Source organism: Dinoponera quadriceps, unplaced genomic scaffold, assembly GCF_001313825.1.
Source record: "Dinoponera quadriceps isolate SergipeBrazil2010 unplaced genomic scaffold, ASM131382v1 scaffold2696, whole genome shotgun sequence".
In the NCBI taxonomy this organism is placed as follows: Eukaryota; Metazoa; Arthropoda; class Insecta; order Hymenoptera; family Formicidae; genus Dinoponera; species Dinoponera quadriceps.
Genome location: NW_014557278.1, coordinates 14,049 through 32,153, shown reverse-complemented (window position 1 = coordinate 32,153; position 18,105 = coordinate 14,049). Strand labels below are relative to the sequence as shown.

At 39.5% G+C, this 18,105-nt stretch overlaps 1 protein-coding gene across 1 annotated transcript in view; it reads right to left on the bottom strand.

Annotated features, from left to right (window-relative positions):
• The window catches only part of LOC106748877 (dystrophin-like), a 290,562-nt gene that overhangs the window by 271,443 nt on the left and 1,014 nt on the right, over positions 1 to 18,105 (bottom strand). Inside the window, exons 2-3 of the mRNA XM_014627795.1 lie at positions 1,763 to 1,824; positions 1,326 to 1,418 (exon numbers count right to left, since the gene is read on the bottom strand). Coding sequence (XP_014483281.1) covers positions 1,326 to 1,418; positions 1,763 to 1,824 — 155 coding nt within the window. The remainder of the gene's footprint in view (positions 1 to 1,325; positions 1,419 to 1,762; positions 1,825 to 18,105) is intronic.

Genomic DNA, 18,105 nt, shown 5'->3' with positions numbered 1-18,105 from the left:
TACGCGTATATTTCTCCCTCTTAAAACAGGAATCAAAACTTAAATCAGAAATAAGACCGAAAGATCCTCTCGAAGCTTGCGCGAGTGTGATTTATATATATATATATATATATGTATGTATGTATGTATGTATTCTCAATACATAATCCTCAGAATCGTCTGATTCTGTGTCTGTGCATTGTGCGAAATAAATATCTACGATGAAAGCGGACACCTGCGTGGGGCAATGCAAATGCTGGCCTGTATACGTCTCGCGAATGGAACAACATTCTTGCGTCCACCGCGCGCATTCATAATCGGCCGCGGTCTTATGCAAATACTGCCTATGCACGTGCACCTGCTCCGCGGCGATTCCACGGCGGTACGTGAACGCGCTGACGCGAGATGCTTTTAAAAGCGATTTTATTGAGAATTTCGCGCTTACGGCTGTGGGTCGTTTTCCAACTGTCGCTCTGAAAGCGGAATTCTCATCTGAAACGTTTCTTTTAGTAGGTGATTTTTAGGATTTTTTTTTTTTTGAAAAACTAAGACATGCAATTTCGAAGTTTATCTACTCTTTAACTGTATGCAGTAATTTTTTTACATTATTATCTTCGATATGAAGAAGGTTATAAATAATTTTGCTAGCGTTGGAAACGCGAAAGGTTGGTCGCCACGATTCCGGACGTTGTAGATTTTTGCAACCGAAAGGGCGAAAAAAATTACTAAACTGTAAACTTGTGATTATCGTCCGTGCCACGATGAAGTCAATAACTTTAATATTTAGATTTTGTCGAAACTCCCAAAGCTTAAAAACTGATTTGATTTTTCCCTCTTAAGTTTCGCCACCTCAGAAATCAATGTTTATTCTCCATCGTGATAAGAATGATAGTTATAATTTTTATGTCGTTTTGGTTTCAGAAACCTACAACGGTCCGGAATCATATCCATGCGAGCAAAACTTTTGTTCAGTCCTGCAAAATTATTTACAACTTTATCAGTATTAAAGATGATAATATGTAGAAATTATTTTACACGTTTTGTATTTTATACATTTTATACAGTTAAAACATAAATAAATATGCAATTAAAATAATTTAATCTTTCTCAAGAAGTTTTCCAAAAGTGTCACTTGTAAAATGATGTTTTAAATGTGAATAACTCTCTGAACGGACGACGTTCTCTCTCTTCCGCTGTCGGACAAGCGTATCGCCGAGGCTGAGAAAAAACTCTCCGCCGACAAAATCACGGATCAGCGCGCGCCGACAAAATCACGGATCAGCGCGCGCCGCAACTGAACGATTAATGAATGCAGCGCGCGAGCGCGATAAGCGCATTGTACTTACATAAGTCTTCGAGGTGAGCACTTCCAAGAGGGACAGCAGGCGATTGCCATCTCGTAGGTCGACGAACAGATCGGTGATCGGATCATGATGATTCTACAGAAAGTAAGACGGGTTAAACATCCGTCTCCCGCGTTCCTCCTCGCAGGAGGCATCTCTCGGATGGCGGTATTACATGCATCGCGTTATAAGATCCCGATAACGAGCTGACTAAAGGGCTGACTTTCACCAAACTCGGGTTACATTAATCGATCAATAATAATGAGAATCGCCAATTTCCAGTTCCGTAACTTTGTCGTTCGACAATAATTGAAAAGTTAACAAGAATCGCTTATTATTATCTTGCCCATTTTGGGCTCCTCACGTCCAGTGATAGATCGTGTACAAGTAAAAAACATTGTCCATTTTGCCACGGTAGCACCAGGAGGTGGCTCGCTCACCTTGAGTAACTGCGAATTTATCCACTTGGCGAACGTCTTCTTCTGCACGTCCTCGCGCTCATCTGCAACATCACGCGTGAATCGTTAATGAACGGGGGGCGGAAAGCTCGTCGAAGGCTCTTAAAATATTTCGAAACAACAACCAGTTCGATTTGGGTGGGGTTGAAATTCAAATCGGATCTGCGTCGGGGTTATAATCGTCGTGTTTTTATATCTAATAATATGACGCGTAACCAGGCGCGCAAACTTACAAGCCGGCTCGCCCGCCGAGCGGATATTATCGTATCGCGCGAACATTTTTCCAGAATTTCGACCTTTTAATATACGCCAGAGATTTCCGAATGCATCGTGGCCGTCGAAAAGCGGGGAGACACTCGTCGAGATATCGCGCGTTCTGGACGTAATGCGCGATCTGAACGTGTCCCGGAAGTGCAGTCGTGGGGTTCGAAACGCGCACGCGTTTGAATCGCATTGGTCGGATCGGGAATCGAAAGATTTGCGCACAACCTGAAATTGCGCCCGTCAGGTTGACGTCCGTCAAGAAATTAAACCGTGAGGTTAAGAAGTAAGCGGTAGTTTGTGGCACGAATAAACATAAAAATCGAGTTCTCAATTTTTTCACTGGTTTTCCAACGGTCGCTAACACGTATTAAGCAGTAAGTGTATGTTTATAAGAAGTAAGAAATTAACCAATCATAATCGATTATTCCTTCTTACACTCGAAGATGACTGGTCAATTTCTTACTGCCCATTGTAGACTACGCTTTACACTGAAAGAAAAAAGCGCTGCGTAAGAAGTATTAATTTGAATGCTGCGCTTTTTTCTGTCAGTACGCACGAGTACCTGGGTATGATGCATCCGGTTTGAAATTCCTAGGGAATACCAATCTAGTATATATCGTACATATTCCGACCTTGTAACACATGACGTCACGCACGCAGTGACCGGTAGCCAATAAACACAGAGATCGGTAGAATATCACCGGTACATGAAGTTATACCATTCTAATGTCCATTTCTATCAACATCGATCAAAATTCAATTCAATTTTGATTCAAATTCGATTTTAATTTAAAGTTAAATCTAAATGTTTCAATTAAATTGTATGACATATCTAACATTATATCTACAACAGCAGTTGAACTAAAAAAGAATGATTGATAGCAAGTTTAAATACGAGTTATAAAGGGGAAACATGAGAACTCCTTATTCGCTTCAACAGTCCTTTATTTTCCATGTTGACGACTGTGTTAACTGAGTTAATTATCGGTTAATTTCAGGAGATTTCAAGGTTCAGTGTCGTACTTTCAACCTTACTTTGGGTTTAAAAGTTACTAAAAATAAAAATAACATATTAATCTCAAGAAACACGTATAAAAGGTGTCAAGTTTCGTTGCAAATATCTCAGCTCTCGGACGGTCGATCTTCTCCTAATTATACAAGCAGTTAGATAATACTTCAATGTATACGTAGTGCAAGTTTTTCATCGAATTCTTATCAAATTCATTTCACCTCACAACTTGCTCGATCAGAACGTGAAGAAAGTTACCTTAAAACTTCTCATAACAACATTGCGTTCTGGAATAGTACAAGTTCGTAGATTGAAATCGTCATTCCGATCTGCTGAAAACACGATGAACGAGCGAGACGACATCACGCATCGTTACACTTTTTCACGCGTATCTAGAGAAGAGAGGGAAAGATAGCTCATCCTCGAAATTTATTTCAATTAAGAAGAGGGAAAGATAGCTCATCCTAGAAATTTATTTCAATTAAGAAGAAGCGTCGAACATGCGGCTCGATTATCCGTTACGCGTCCCAGCAGTGGTTAAGATCATTTCGGCATTTATAACGCATTATAAAGTAGAACAACAATCCTCGATCTATTTCACCCCCTCGCGCGGAGTCATCGCTCACGCGGCAATGACGGCGCCGGCGACTCGTCGTCTATCGCGTTGACACCAGTTGACCCCAGTGACTGAAGCAGTAAACTCGAAATTTAGGTCAGCCGGGTGGAAACTCACGAATACAGGGAGTACCTGTTGGCTATGTCGGATCGCCAAGTATTCGAGAAGCACGCCGGCGTCGTCGTCCGTTGCGTGGAACGGCGAATTGATCGTGCTGCTGATTTCATACGCAGTGATGCAACCGGCTTACAAAAACGGCCACGTATCTCGGCGCGTCGATAAGAATAGAAAAAGGACAGGTGATGTCAGGTTTCGCGCGCGTCCCAGTGTTTACTGATACGTGGGAAAGCCGCGAAATCCCCGAGCGCCATTCCTGCGCGCGCGGCCGCTTCGCAAAACGTCCTTCCGCGCGCGCTAACGCGCCCTTCCGCGCGGATTATATTTAGACGAGTGCGACACGTGCGCTCGCTGCATATTAAATTAGCGCCACGTAGAAAGAAGTCACGACCGCCTTAGAGAGCCATGAAGGAGGTGCTTTGTCGTCGGTAGCTCTCTCCGGCTACGCTCATCCGATTCCCGCGCTTTCCTCTCTCGGCAAAAAATCCCTCGGAGTATACGTGGCCCTTTCGGATTTCCCGACGGATCGCGCGGCACGTACTCGCGCGCGTACGAAAAAACGCGCTTGCTTTTAACGCCCGAGCCTTTTACGTCAAGTCGAACATAGGAAACTCATTCTTCGCGCACGACGACGACATCCTCGCACTTGCCCACTTGGAAAGATCGACTCTTCGTCCGGAATCCCCACGGCCGTGCATTCTCGCCTGAGGAGAACACACTAACCGACAGACGTTGTTGGACCGGCGGATGGATGAATGGGACATCGTAGTTTATCGTTCAGGAAACGCAGTTACGTGCGGGACACGCAGCCGGAAAGAAATCGCAAATGGCGATCACGTACTTAACGCGAAGCAAGCCCCGTAAGCGGGTAAAAGTCTTTCTCTCTCTGTTATACTACAGAATTTCGATATATGCTTGCACTATAAAAGTTTATAATTAAAATATCTCGGGGAGGACACGGTGAAGATTGTCAAAATGCTTGTTAATTGGTAGCTCGATTAACTTTCGTATTATACCGTTATAAAGATTTATATTTCGTTAAACGCTCGAGCCTCTTTAATTTCTCCTTTTCAAATTCCCTCTCTCGCTTTTACGTCTGGATCGACAGCGCTCAAGCTTTTACCTCGCAATAGCTCGAGAGGTTTATCATTAAGATAAAGATTAACGGGATCGTCGTCGGAAGGGACGATAAAAGAGTAACATCTGAATCCATTCGTTATTCAAGTCTTTGAAGAACGTAGCGATACTAACCGGTTTATTAATAACAACGAGTCAATTTGAACCTTGTATAAGATCGTGATAAATGCATTAATACGCAAACGAGAAGGCACGTTTGAAATTGTGCCGCAATAATCAATGGCGACTTTACACTTAGAGAATAATTATCATTATCTTCGGCCTCAAATACCCTTTTTATAGTTTCAACCACAAAAGTAGCAGTTGCAGTATGCATGTAAATTATTACCACTGACACTATATAACACTTACTAGAAAAATGGTTCTCCTGACTCTAAATTCTTTCAATATGACGATTATAATTACAAATAGCAAATATTTTTCTCCCAGTGTATGTTGGTATTCTGGTATTTACTGGCGAAGAAACGAAATTACGATTCCGTTCACAGGGCGGTGGAATACCACCGTCCAGCCCTGCGAAAATGTGGCGTTTCCGAATATGGTGCAGCGAGTTCTTGTTTACGACCCGGCGGTTTCTTTCCCCTGCGAATGCCGTACATCTCCTGTCAAAGGATCTTATCGCGCGGTACTGAGGACTGAATCGCGTATAACGATTTCCTGCCTCTGCGACAATTGGGAACGCGCTGAAAAACAACGTTGAACGTATCATAGAATTTAATATGAATAATTATTTCGGCGGAAAAACCTACTTATGTCAAGCAAATCGAGATACAAATGATTAAATGAACAATAGACGATGAGTAATCGTAGAACGTTATATATCGGTTAGGACATGTTAGTGATTTCAATTAATTATTAATACGACTGATTAATATTTATCGGCTGTGCAGATACGTGATAATTAAATTTAAATGAGATGATCATCGGAAATAAATTAATAATTCTCGTGCGTTTAAAATATTTAATACTTTAATATGAAATGTTGGATATATATATGTACAAAATTTCATATTAACATATCTTTTATATTTCACATTATATATCCAAAATATATATACTCTTGAAATCGTACTATTTATAAATATTGTTTTTGAAATAATAAATAATAAAATATATTTATATATTTTAGAGAATAAATAATTTTGTTTGTATTTTCATAAGCATTAACAAGATATAAATGAATGAGCGTTAACAAGAAATAAATACAAAATATAAATAAAACAAGAGAATAGATCATTTTGTTTGTATTTTCATAAGCGTTAACAAGATATTAGAAGAGTAACGCCTAATCCGGCTTATCCATGAGCCAAAGTCAGGATACCTCTACTTTTCTTTTCCAGAATCAACCGTGACCGTATTATTATTATAGGCTGACAAGGTGTACTTTATATAAAACTGGACAGAAAATATTTGTCAAGACCTAATTTGGTCTGCAAACGACTCTGTTTACGTGTGCACATCCGCTCGTTTTCTTTCAAAGCAGTCAGTGTAAACGGTAACATACTGGCATTAAGCAAACAGAGGACTCGTGTGTCTGTAAATACTTCGTCCAACTATAAATTAGCACATGTGAATGTGCAATTCAAAAAAGCACAGCGTTGTAGAAAATCGTATCTCGACGTTACGTATCGACGTTGCACAAGCCTCACAGTTTTCACTTCAATCATCGTCAATAAGAATCAAAACTCTACAAATCTAACAATCGACTTCGTTAACGTCTTCAATTAATTACGCTTATGGAAAGTTCTCCTGATTTTTCTTTTCAGAAGCAAAGGAGCTCGAATAACAGTATTCGATTCGAAAGTTGCGACAGACTTGTTGAATCCTCAATATAGAAATGAGCTCCACTGAGGGAACTGTCATTCGGATGTCAGCAAACGAATTTACCGAGAAATTCATACTTCACGGTTCAAACGAGTAACGCGTCCGCACATTTGCCGTGATAATCGTTCATTGCGTTGAATCGTTAATAGGCTGCAAGCTACGCTCGTACAACCGACGCGACGATCGCGAGGGTTGAACGAACCGCAAGTTTGCAACACGTAACACCGTTAACACGTCGATAACACATCGCCGGGGGAAACAGCCAACTGAAACTGCCGCTAAACTTAGCTAAATGCGTGCCGACGCGTTCTCCCTTCTACCCAGCTGCGAGAAGCGCATCGACGATCGATGGGATTGAATTTTTCAGAGCGATCAGCTTTCTATCGCGTTTTACTATTTAATTGCCGCACGTCTGTGCTCTCTTACTTTTCCTATCTACCTCTCATCAAGAATTGCGCACCTTTCGAATTTATTCGAAAAAAATCTTTAAATTCGAAATTCCCAAACGAAAATATCGAAAATCGAAATGTTAGAGAGAGCTGCCTCCTCCAATATTTAAGGTCTATCAAGTTGCATACTAAAACGCGAATTTTTATCAAACTCGTTCGTTTATACTTGCTCGTTTGCCGTTCAATTGATCATAACAGTCATTGTTTTCTTGTATTTGTTCGTCAATAATTCGTTTCTGCTTGGTGGACAAACACGTGTAATCACGTCCCGCTTAAAAACTAAAGAAAAACACTCAAGGAATGCTAATGTGTCAGTATTTCTCAAATTTTCTTGTAACTCTTTCTTTACACGTAGGCAAAAATAATTTTATCATGGGCAAATAAGAACAAATCATAGATAAACTCATGTCACGCGGAATTTTAAAGAAATGTCGCATTTCGAAGTACTAACCTCACGGACGTTAATATTGATTCCAAAAGGAGATACAGAAAAACACGGAAAAAATACTCTTCACGTTTGTGCTCTTCTTTACAGCGCACAAATGTTTCCGTAAGCAGCACCCACGGCTTTGTACATTAACCTAGATATTCGGAGTTCTTTGTGTCCAAAAAAGAGCCTGAAGACCGACTCACTCAAGCTACTTTCACATTCAGAATGGATAATGACTTCTTCGGGTAGATACCAACTCCCGGATCTTTTGTTGCGTTAATCTGTTAAATACCCGCTCGACCCAAGACGGTCGTTTTTGCGAAGTGCAAAATAGACGATACATTGATATCCCGCGTGGAAAAAACGTGCCGATCGGAGGACGATTACACGCTTCGCAATATTAATAATGATCACACTGGAGCTAATTACGCCATTCGCGGCACGCCGAGTTTGTTTTGCGGCGTCGCTGTTCGCGGCGGGATCTCGAGTGTCGCTCGCCAAGGTTGTGCCATTTTTTGCAACATACTATCGACCGAGATACGAGAGAAATATCTTCTTTCGCGCGCGCACGACAGTCATAAAGCAGCTCTTAGCTACCGGCTGATTAGATCCGCCGTTTCTCGCGCCTTTTCCCTCCGAGCTACGGCAGAACGCAATGCCGCTGGGATTCTCGCCGATTGAAACAACCGAAGACCAGGAGAAGAAGGGTCGATCGGAACGCAGGTAATTCGAACGCGGGTATGATGGAGATTCACGTTGGCGGCTATCGCGAAAATGCCAAACGCACTTCGACTGGTTTCGAGCGTTGCCTCTTTAGCGGCCGCTCTTCGCTGAGAGCAATCCCGTTAAAATTATAATCATTTTCGGGCACAACATATCTCCTTTTGGTTTTAACATAAAAATACGCCGAAAGAAGAAAATATCTAAAAAATAAGAAATATTTACTCGGTGACACTAATAATAATTTATTTATATTAATATAGATATTTTACATCAGGAAAAAAATGTCTTCCAAGTGAGAAAATATAGATTTTTATATATAAATTTGTAGCTATTCGTGAAAACAATTTATTTATTTAATGAGTGAATTGCAGCTCCAATTGGCTCCTCTTTACTGAAGTGTAATTTTATATCAAGAAGCCGTTTCCTTCAATCGGCAATTATCGAGATCGTCGATCCGAACAGTTTTTTGAGGTTTCCTTTCTTCAGGAAGACTTTCTTCATTGAAAGAGGAGTTCTCGAAGGCATTTCTCGCCTCTTCGTTAGAAATAGGAAGTGCCAGAGGGGACAGAGAGAGGGAGGAGTAAAACGATAGGAAGGGAGCCGCGGCGTCTATCGTTTATCCGGCGATAAAACCGATTAAACGTTTTATATCAGTTTCATCGGAATATCGCTGCTGCTACGAAAAGTGCGAACTGGCACGCGAGGAACGAATCAGCCTGATCGAACAGAAGAACTGCGAGATGCCCATCGCCGGCAACTTATGTACTGGAAGGAATCCCACCAAAATTACACTGGTGAACAAATTTCGCACTATAAATTGTATACTTTCGAATTTAAATTTTTCTATTTATTTTTATACGTTGAAACAGAAAATGACAACCAAATTTATCATACATATAAGGAACTGTCAAAAAGATATATCCGATACCGATATGTATTTTTGACGCTGTAGCTTAGACTGCGCGTTATTTCTGATACCGATGTGGGACAAATTTTATCTGGAATAATAACTATTGTGTAACGCATAATACTTACTGCGTACGCGCATCTATGAGAATAGCAGAAAGACGGAATATTCGTTGTATTTGTGCCATAGACCATGGTTTCTGGACAGCGATATGCTGTTGTAATCGTGCCGTTCGCATGACCTACAGTTTTATTCTTTGTTTTCTAAATATCCCGCCTTAAAATCATTTCGACGTTACTGATAATCAAACTGATAAAAATGATTATTTTCGGCCTCAACTACACTCTTTTAATTTTAACCACACAAACAATAATAACAATGTGCATGTAATGTTATTATCATTAACATTATAATAACATTTGTTAGAAAAAAATGGTTCTCCTGACTAGGATTCTCTTATTACTAAAGTAATAGTTATAATATTATAGTTAACGAATACCAAATGTTTTTCTCTCAGTGTATAAGTAGCCAGGCAAGAGACTATTTTTTCGGTTCGTTGGTATCTTCAAGAAAAATTCTCTGTAGTAACAATATGCCTGTAAAATTATTTTCACTGATACTGTAATAATATTTACTAGAAAAATATTTTCCCCGACCATAATTTCTGCATTTGCACAATTATAATTATAAATATATCAAACAGTTTTTTCTCAACGTTTCGTTCGACTAATACGCCGGGTATTCTCACCGCGCGCGCGCGCTTAGTTAACCCTTTTAGTGCCGGGAGCCGATATATCGGCTCCTGCTACACTGGCGAGAAGTGCCAGAGCCGATATATCGGCCCGCACCTTGTAGCGCTTTACTATTCGCATTGCGAGAGATCTCTATCAAAATAAATTTAAAATACGTTATAAATAGTCTAATTTCATTACGAGAGAATTAAAATAAATAATTTTTAAATATTGCTTTTCGTTTGGTTTTTATGAGCCTTTTACCAAATCCTAGTAAAATCGGCCGGTTATTTTCGCATAAGCACCTCTTTTTCGCCCGGCACTAAAAGGGTTAAATACGCACTTCTCGCGCCGACAATGAGCGCGTCTGAAGAATAAAGAATTGAATCGAACGGCCGCGTTTTAACTCTCTACGCTTCATTAAGTAGATTAATAGAGATTATACACGAGTGTTATTTGTGAGTAGTTCTCATGCGCTCGCTATTATCGCTTAAAGTGGCGATCTGAGGCTCGCTTGGCTTGTTGTTAAACGCGACTCTCATACTATAGCGAAACAAAAGTCAAAGTCACATTTAGAGCTACAAACACGACGTCCCGGTGTAAATCTCTCGAAAGTCTTCGCTCTCTCTCTCTCTCTCTCTCTCTCTCTCTCTCTCTCTCTCTCTCTCTCTCGGCACAAGGTTACGGTTATTGTCCGAAATCTGAGAGTACTGTAGTAACACGTCAGGACCAGTCTTAATTTAGAGCGAATGCGCGATCGACCGTGCGTCGACTTCAAGAGAAAAGAATCCCTTGGGGCGATTCGCGCGCAAATATATTGCGAAAAATGTTCGAAAGTAGTAGGCAAGAATTATTATCAACTTCATAATATTTTACTAAATATTATATAGTACATGTTGGTTTTCAAAATTCACTTTCCCGATAAACCGCTTCCGTAAACGATTCTACATTAATTTCTGGTAATAATCGAGATTTGGTTCAACAAATTATCCGGTGCTCGTTGTTAACAACGTTGTTAACACATTAACCGCACGAATTGAGCTTTACTAGGTTTTGAGGTTTGCTCATTCTCGTGTGATCCGTAATAACATACCTTTATACATTGCCAATCAATCGGGTAAATCTATCCTTTTCTTGATGATCGTTGGTCGATCGATCAGCTTAAACTTTTGACGACTCCGAAGAAAAATTTTACTTTTAGATTTGATAATATTGACTCCTTCATGTTGCAAGAATTGTACAAATTCGTCGAAATGTGGTCGATATATGTTGCTATGTACTGAAATACATGGTTTTCAAAGCCTGGCAAGTCGCAACCCAAACGGTTAGCAATGTGACCAACTCTGTTCAACTTGAACTTTTATGTAACTTGTATAATTTTCGAATGTCAATACTGAAATTTGAAAAGAAAGCCGATCATGGCTTCTCGGAACTAAAAACCAAGCTGTTCACTCGATCAACGATCTATCTTAAACGGGGTAAATCTAGAATGTCTTAAGTAAAAGTCTAGACATCTCCCTACTTTTAGGTAAAAAATAGCGTCTGGTTTATCATTAAAATGTGTCTATATATCAAAATGTCTACAATATATCGAGTTCAGGCACATTTTTCTGAGAATATATATGAGATTCATCTTATTATGTATAATACTTATAAAAATAGATTTTTTTTTTATTTCTGGAAAATTAATCTCACTATTATTTTATTATCATTTATCTCCCATCTTAGAATAATATTTCGTTACAAACAGAATCCGTTTATTTGACAATCCTCAGTTCCGCTATTTTTGATCAAATAAGGAATTAAACCAATCAGTAAGAAATCGGAGATGTCCAGAATTCTTATTTGAAAGACTCGAAAAGTTGTGTCGTTTCTAATGAGATTCTAACAAAATTACACGGATTCCACATGGATAATTCCCATATGGTGTACGTGATATTTACATGGACTTTTTTCATGTGTGTAGACGTAGGCCTTTTTTTATTGTATTTTATACGTAAACACTCATCCTGCTCTACCCGAACGGTGGACAATGTGTCAAACCGATAATGTGTAGGGTTTTCATCCGACAAGCCTATATATTGGTCCGTACGCATATAGATCACACGGTCGAGAGTGAAGAGACGAAAACGTGGCACCGAGTGCATCCCTACGATTCGACGGCGTCAAGCTGGGCGTGTACGCCGGGAGCGCCTTGTATACCGTTGGCAAACAAGCCGACCAGCCAGCCAGCCGGCGGGCCGGCCGGTCTGCCGCGCAGAGAACAATTGTTTAAATGAGCTGACAATGCGGACTACCGAGCGGCTGCGAGCGCGGCACACTTCTACTCTCCGCTGTGTCATGTCAAATGTATGTGTGTCCCCGAGCGCGTGTCGTTGGCCCTACTGACCGCGGCACCACCATACGAAAGGTTCGGCGGGTCAAGCGTGCTAATGGGACCGAATAATAATGCCAGTGCGTGCCTTCGTGGGACTCTCCGACTACGGCGATGAACGCGCGCCGCACCACGCGGAATTATTACGAGCTCGCGTGGAACACGAAATAAAGCAGCGACGTTCCACCGGCTGGTTCCTCTGTTTTCCTCGCGCCGCGATTACCTCGCGGATGTCGATTGTCGAGATCAATTCTCTATCGCGGATGTAACCCCATTTCACTTCGATTAATCGTGCGAATAAATAATAGCTCGATAAGGGTAAAGTCGCTGGTAACAACGGCAAGACGTACCGTTTCGAGTTGGACAATGAACGGATGTATTGAGAGAATCCCATTATGATCAGTCATTTCCTGCTTCAGGCTGTATTCTCCTCTGGATTTAACCAAAAACATAGCAATAATATGCAGCATGTAAGGTTATTACCACCGACATTCTATAGTGATACTTATTGGGAAAATGACTGTAATTCTTTTATTTATAATCAGTTACGAATACGAAAAATTTTTTCTTAGCGAGGAGGACGAGAAAACCGCGATTGGTGAATAGAAAATCACGTGCATTTCGAATTTGCACACCTGTTAATAATCAACTCTTTCGACCTTTTCTCCAAGGAATCTCAGATATATATTAGATCACACAGGATAGTTAGTCCGTTAAAAATATTTTCTCTATTTTTTCACCATCTTTTTTTTTATTTTAAATGCATATCGATGGAAAGATTACCTATACGTCTGTAAAGTTAGAAAACGACTGACCGTTGGAAGCTGAGATATTCGCAACTAAAGTCGACAATTTTTATATATGTACCTTGAGATTAATGTCCTATTTTTAAGTTCTTCCAAACCACATTTAAGATTTGAATGAAAAACTGTGATATTACGGACTAATGGATAGTTAAATACTGTTATAGGAAAGTATATTTCTAATAAACGATAAAACTTATTCCTTCCTTCCCAACCTTAATATCGCCACTGAAAATCCGATATTCTGCGTATCTACTACCTTAACCGTAAATCGCAGCGCTGATTATCTGTTTGTATAGTTGATGTGATTGGCGCGATCGGATCCAATCACTCCAACCGTGACTGATTAGTCGAACTGAACGATATAGAGAGTGGTTGGCGATCAGCAATGCTGAAATTTTTATTTGAGCTCATTCTCACGGGAGTGACTTCTTGGCGTCCCATGAATATAACCATCCGTAAACGTGATAATGCAAACATCGCGCGACTGTGAAACGACAAGCACATGCCTTTCTAAATGCTATACATATAGGCATACATATTGATTGTGCGCTTAAGTAATGGTTCATTGGCCTGCTACAACAAACACGAGGCAAGGAGCGCGTGTTACAGTCAAATGTGTTCTCTCGTGTTGCGAGTATAACGTCTGAATGAGGAATTTTAAATGGAACGGAAAGTATCGACGTCAGGATTGGCCGGAAAATTCCAATAAGTGAGAAAACCATGGTAAATTTCAGCTTTTACTGTCTCGGACTTTATCCAATGGAATAAACTAGCAAAAACTATAATCAGAACTAATATACTATGTAACATTCAAATATATATTTACATAATTTTATGCAAAAAGAAACTTTTGAAAAGATATTTTTGCTTTAAATCATATTAATTGCTATAATTTAAAGAAACCAATATAATAATGGAGTCTCTTTTCGTTCGAATTGATATGTGAAATACATGTTTAAAATAATTTTGGAGCTATAAATGTCACGAAATTTCATATTGGTTTTTAATTTAATAAATTTTATAAAAGAACTCAATAATAATAATAATAATAATAATAATAATAATAATAATAATAATAATAATAAAAATAACAACAACAACAGAATAACTGAAACAAAAATTTTTATCAACACATATCTGCTTCTCGTCTATTTTTATTTTATATTTATGTTTACTTTAGCCTTATTGCATTTTTGAAGAAATTGTTTTATTAGAGCTTTTGCATTTATTTATTAATGTCCTACAATTTCTGCTTATTGACGTTATCAACAGAACAGAATACAATGTATTGTTCAAATTACTCATGTTAACTGACTACTTCACCAGTAAACGATAAAAGTATAATAATTACTTTAACGCAGCTGCGTGGAAAAATTCATAGCAAATATGAGCATATAATCGTACGCTATTCGTTTGTTTTTTACTCGTAGATTCTTACGCACAGAATCATGGATAAAATTATAGTGTTTTGGACTTCCTGTAAATTAGAATAAAAGGTTTCCTATTAATTTTATCGTTTTTAATAGAAAAAATCAGTTTTTGCCAGCTTTCTCCGGAAAATATCGGTTTTTTTCCACTGACATGAATTTTATCAAGAGAAATCTGGAATTTTGCCAACTCTGATCAAATCTTGTACTTCTTATGAATTTATCGCCAATTTGCTCGATTTGCGGCAAAGCACTGAAATTTAAGATTATGCACCCGAGTTCTTAGCGTGCGTTACAATTTGCATCTGATGCATTTTCACAGTGAAACGTCAATTCTCGATGGAGCACGCTACACATGGCTCGACTAAGTGGATTACAAGAGATAATTTGCAGTAAATTTGTTAGGCTATTAAAAGAAATAACAGGTTAACGACCCCGGAACGCAATTCTCACAACGAGCCAGGCTGCGCTCGCAACACACAGAATTACGTAAATCGTTCATCGTATTATTAATGTTTGTTTTAACACAAATGACATTCTTCCTCATCGAATATTCCATTATTAATAATTATAAAATTCGTAACAGTAAACATTATATTGCGATAGATTAATAATTATTCCGTTAATTATTAAATCGTTGTCGCGTTATATTGTTAGCGGCGACAGTTTCGACCATAGTAGAAGAAGCACCAAAAGTGACATAGGTAGAGTAAATCGACATATTCATGTTTCTCAGTTGTAAAATACTGAACTCGAACAGAATATGAGCTTCGCCTACGGTGTATAGTAGTTGGAGCTAAAGTGACAGATTTCGTTTGCAAGTTCAGTTGTGTTATTATCGTCGTTTGATTTTTTGTTGTGACAAAGTTTTTGTTTGAGCTATCTTCTTATGAAAACTAAAGAAATAAGTAAAATAACAAACCAGCGATAACTTATTTCACAATGCTATTTTATAGAGTTTTTAATTTTTTAAATCACTTTCAATCTTGTACCAATTTCTGTCTTCTGTTATTGAACCACACAAGAAAAGTTAAGGTTTGCTGTTCTTTCAACCGACATACCTGAACTTGGCCGTGAAATATTATTTTACAGAATACAGTTGAAGCTACTGGTAACTGATTCCCTCCTGTTTTTCTTGTTTGTTTGTTTAAGATAGTCGGAAAGACGACAGCGATTCTCTTTCCACAATATACATTTGTAAAATTTGTAAAGTTTTACAAAATATATATAAAATTAAAGATAACATATAAAGATACGTAATAAATGTACAAAATAATATAATTTCAGTGCTTTTATTTTATTTTTTTAATAAAATTTTCTATAGAAATTGTGGGTATATCGATTTTATTTTCAATTTTCAAACATCTTAAAAAATAGTTAATACGCAAGAAAGTACGTAATAATTTTCATAAAATTATCATATATTCTGACAGAGAAGAAATTGCTGGTTTGCATCTGTGTATATAAATTTTACTTTAACATTTTCAACGAAGCTTTTCTTAAAAATAAAATGTTACGTCGGTTTTGGTACTTTTCCTTTATTCTTTACGAACGAAAGAGAACTCGTGCATGAATCGCGCAAGAATGTCAGCGTTAAAGAAGTATCTCGTGCAGAAAGCACGCGTCACGTCTGGTATTTCCTCTGAGTGTGTGCGTGTGTCTCAATCGTCAAGAATCTTCTTCGCGCTTGCCGGTGACTTTTGCGTGCGCAAATAGAGATTTGCACGGCACGTGCGCGTTGCACTCGATCGTTGCCAATTACATTACGAGCATCGGTACGCGTGTTATCCTTCTTAACACGCACGTGTACCGCACTGATCCTCGATTATGACGTTTCGTCAGGTAGCCGCGTCGGCTAAATAATTCCAAGATAAGATAACTCTCGTACTTCGGGCATAGATAACCGCATTGCCTAGCGCCGGACGGCGACGACGCAAAAAATGTGCGCACCGTAATTACTTCAATGACGGACAGCAATGCACAGGTGAGAAGAAAAAGGAATAACATCGGAAATGGAAAAAGTGCCTGCACTTATACGACCGTCATGCGTAGGCGTTGCACGTATCTGCTGAGATATTGGTAGAGGTACTATCAAAATGTAACCGTCCAAAAGGAAACAATGCCATTGACGTAAATTAAACCGTTTAATATAGTCATCCGTACATGACGTTTACACGATACATGTATCTAGACATACACTTAGAATGTTTATTATGCAGAAAAATATTTTAAGACGGTGAGTAGGCGGAAGATCGTGACATGTAAATTAAGTATTCATAGTCAAATTTCAGTCCGCAATAGGTGTAATAAACTTTCAGTGAGCCTCTTAGCCTTTTTCTCTGAGCAATAAAATGTAACGTAATTTCTGACAAAAGGTGTTTCCCGCACTGTCGTGATAACATTTAAATCTTAGGAATTGCGATGTCTGCTGTTGAAAAGGCTTTCTTGTCAGAAATTACGTTACAATTTAGCGTTTACGGGAAAAGGCTGGAGGCTTACTACATTTATTGTGGATTCGAATTAATGTCTAAGATCGTCTCTAATTTACTTTCAGATGCTGTACAGATCGTTATTATCGCGGGCCTGTACGTTTTAGCCAAGCTAGTGGTTGCGTCGGAACTTCGTTTCTCTTTCCTTCGTCGCTAGGTTACACACTTGTTTCACTCTCAAGGCATAAAGTGCAATCTAATTCGGCTAAAACGAAGAAACCTATTGGCTACTACGCATCTGAAAATGAACTTAAAATAATTTTAAATAAGATCTAACTATAGTCGATATTCTGAACTCGCTTTTATCGATAAAAATGCTTTTAACATGGCTCCTCAGCCAATCAGGTGGTTACTAAGGCACTTTATCGATGAGAGAGAATTTAGAATCCGGACTTACGAGTACCGGTCTGAATTCTCAATTTCTCACATTGCACTCGTGCGTTACAAAGATGATATTCCCCAATAGTGACATCGGCATTTGGTACGAGACTCGGGTGAGTCACAGCCATCTCCAAAGAGATGGTACAGATTTTCGAAGCGGAGAAACACGGTAGCCCGAGTGAATTAGTATCGCTGGACAAACGACCGCCGTACGATGACACGAGGCGGCACGGTGGCAACAAGCGACAACGCTCGCTCGAACACAGCTCGAGCGGAATCAATCCGGATAATAATGGCACCCGGACGATAGGGAACGGAAAATATCGGTGACACGAAGATGCGTGAATAACGAGCGCTGGAATATCTGTCGGCGATGAGGAACGCTAATCGGCCGTTCGCGCAGTTGTCGGACCACCGCTATCAATTACACGTCGAAAAGTGCAGGAACGTCGCGCACACGTCGTGCGATTACCCCGAGCTGACCTTATCTGTATGTGCTCAAGGAGCGCGCGCGTGAGTTTCGCGCTCCGGTATCGCCCGAAGTCAAGGCCGTGCTCCGAAAAGATCCTGCGGCCGGAGGAATCGATTTGCATTCGCCAGGTGCAAGCAGGAAAGTCGGAGCGCCAAGAGGGGTGGGGGGG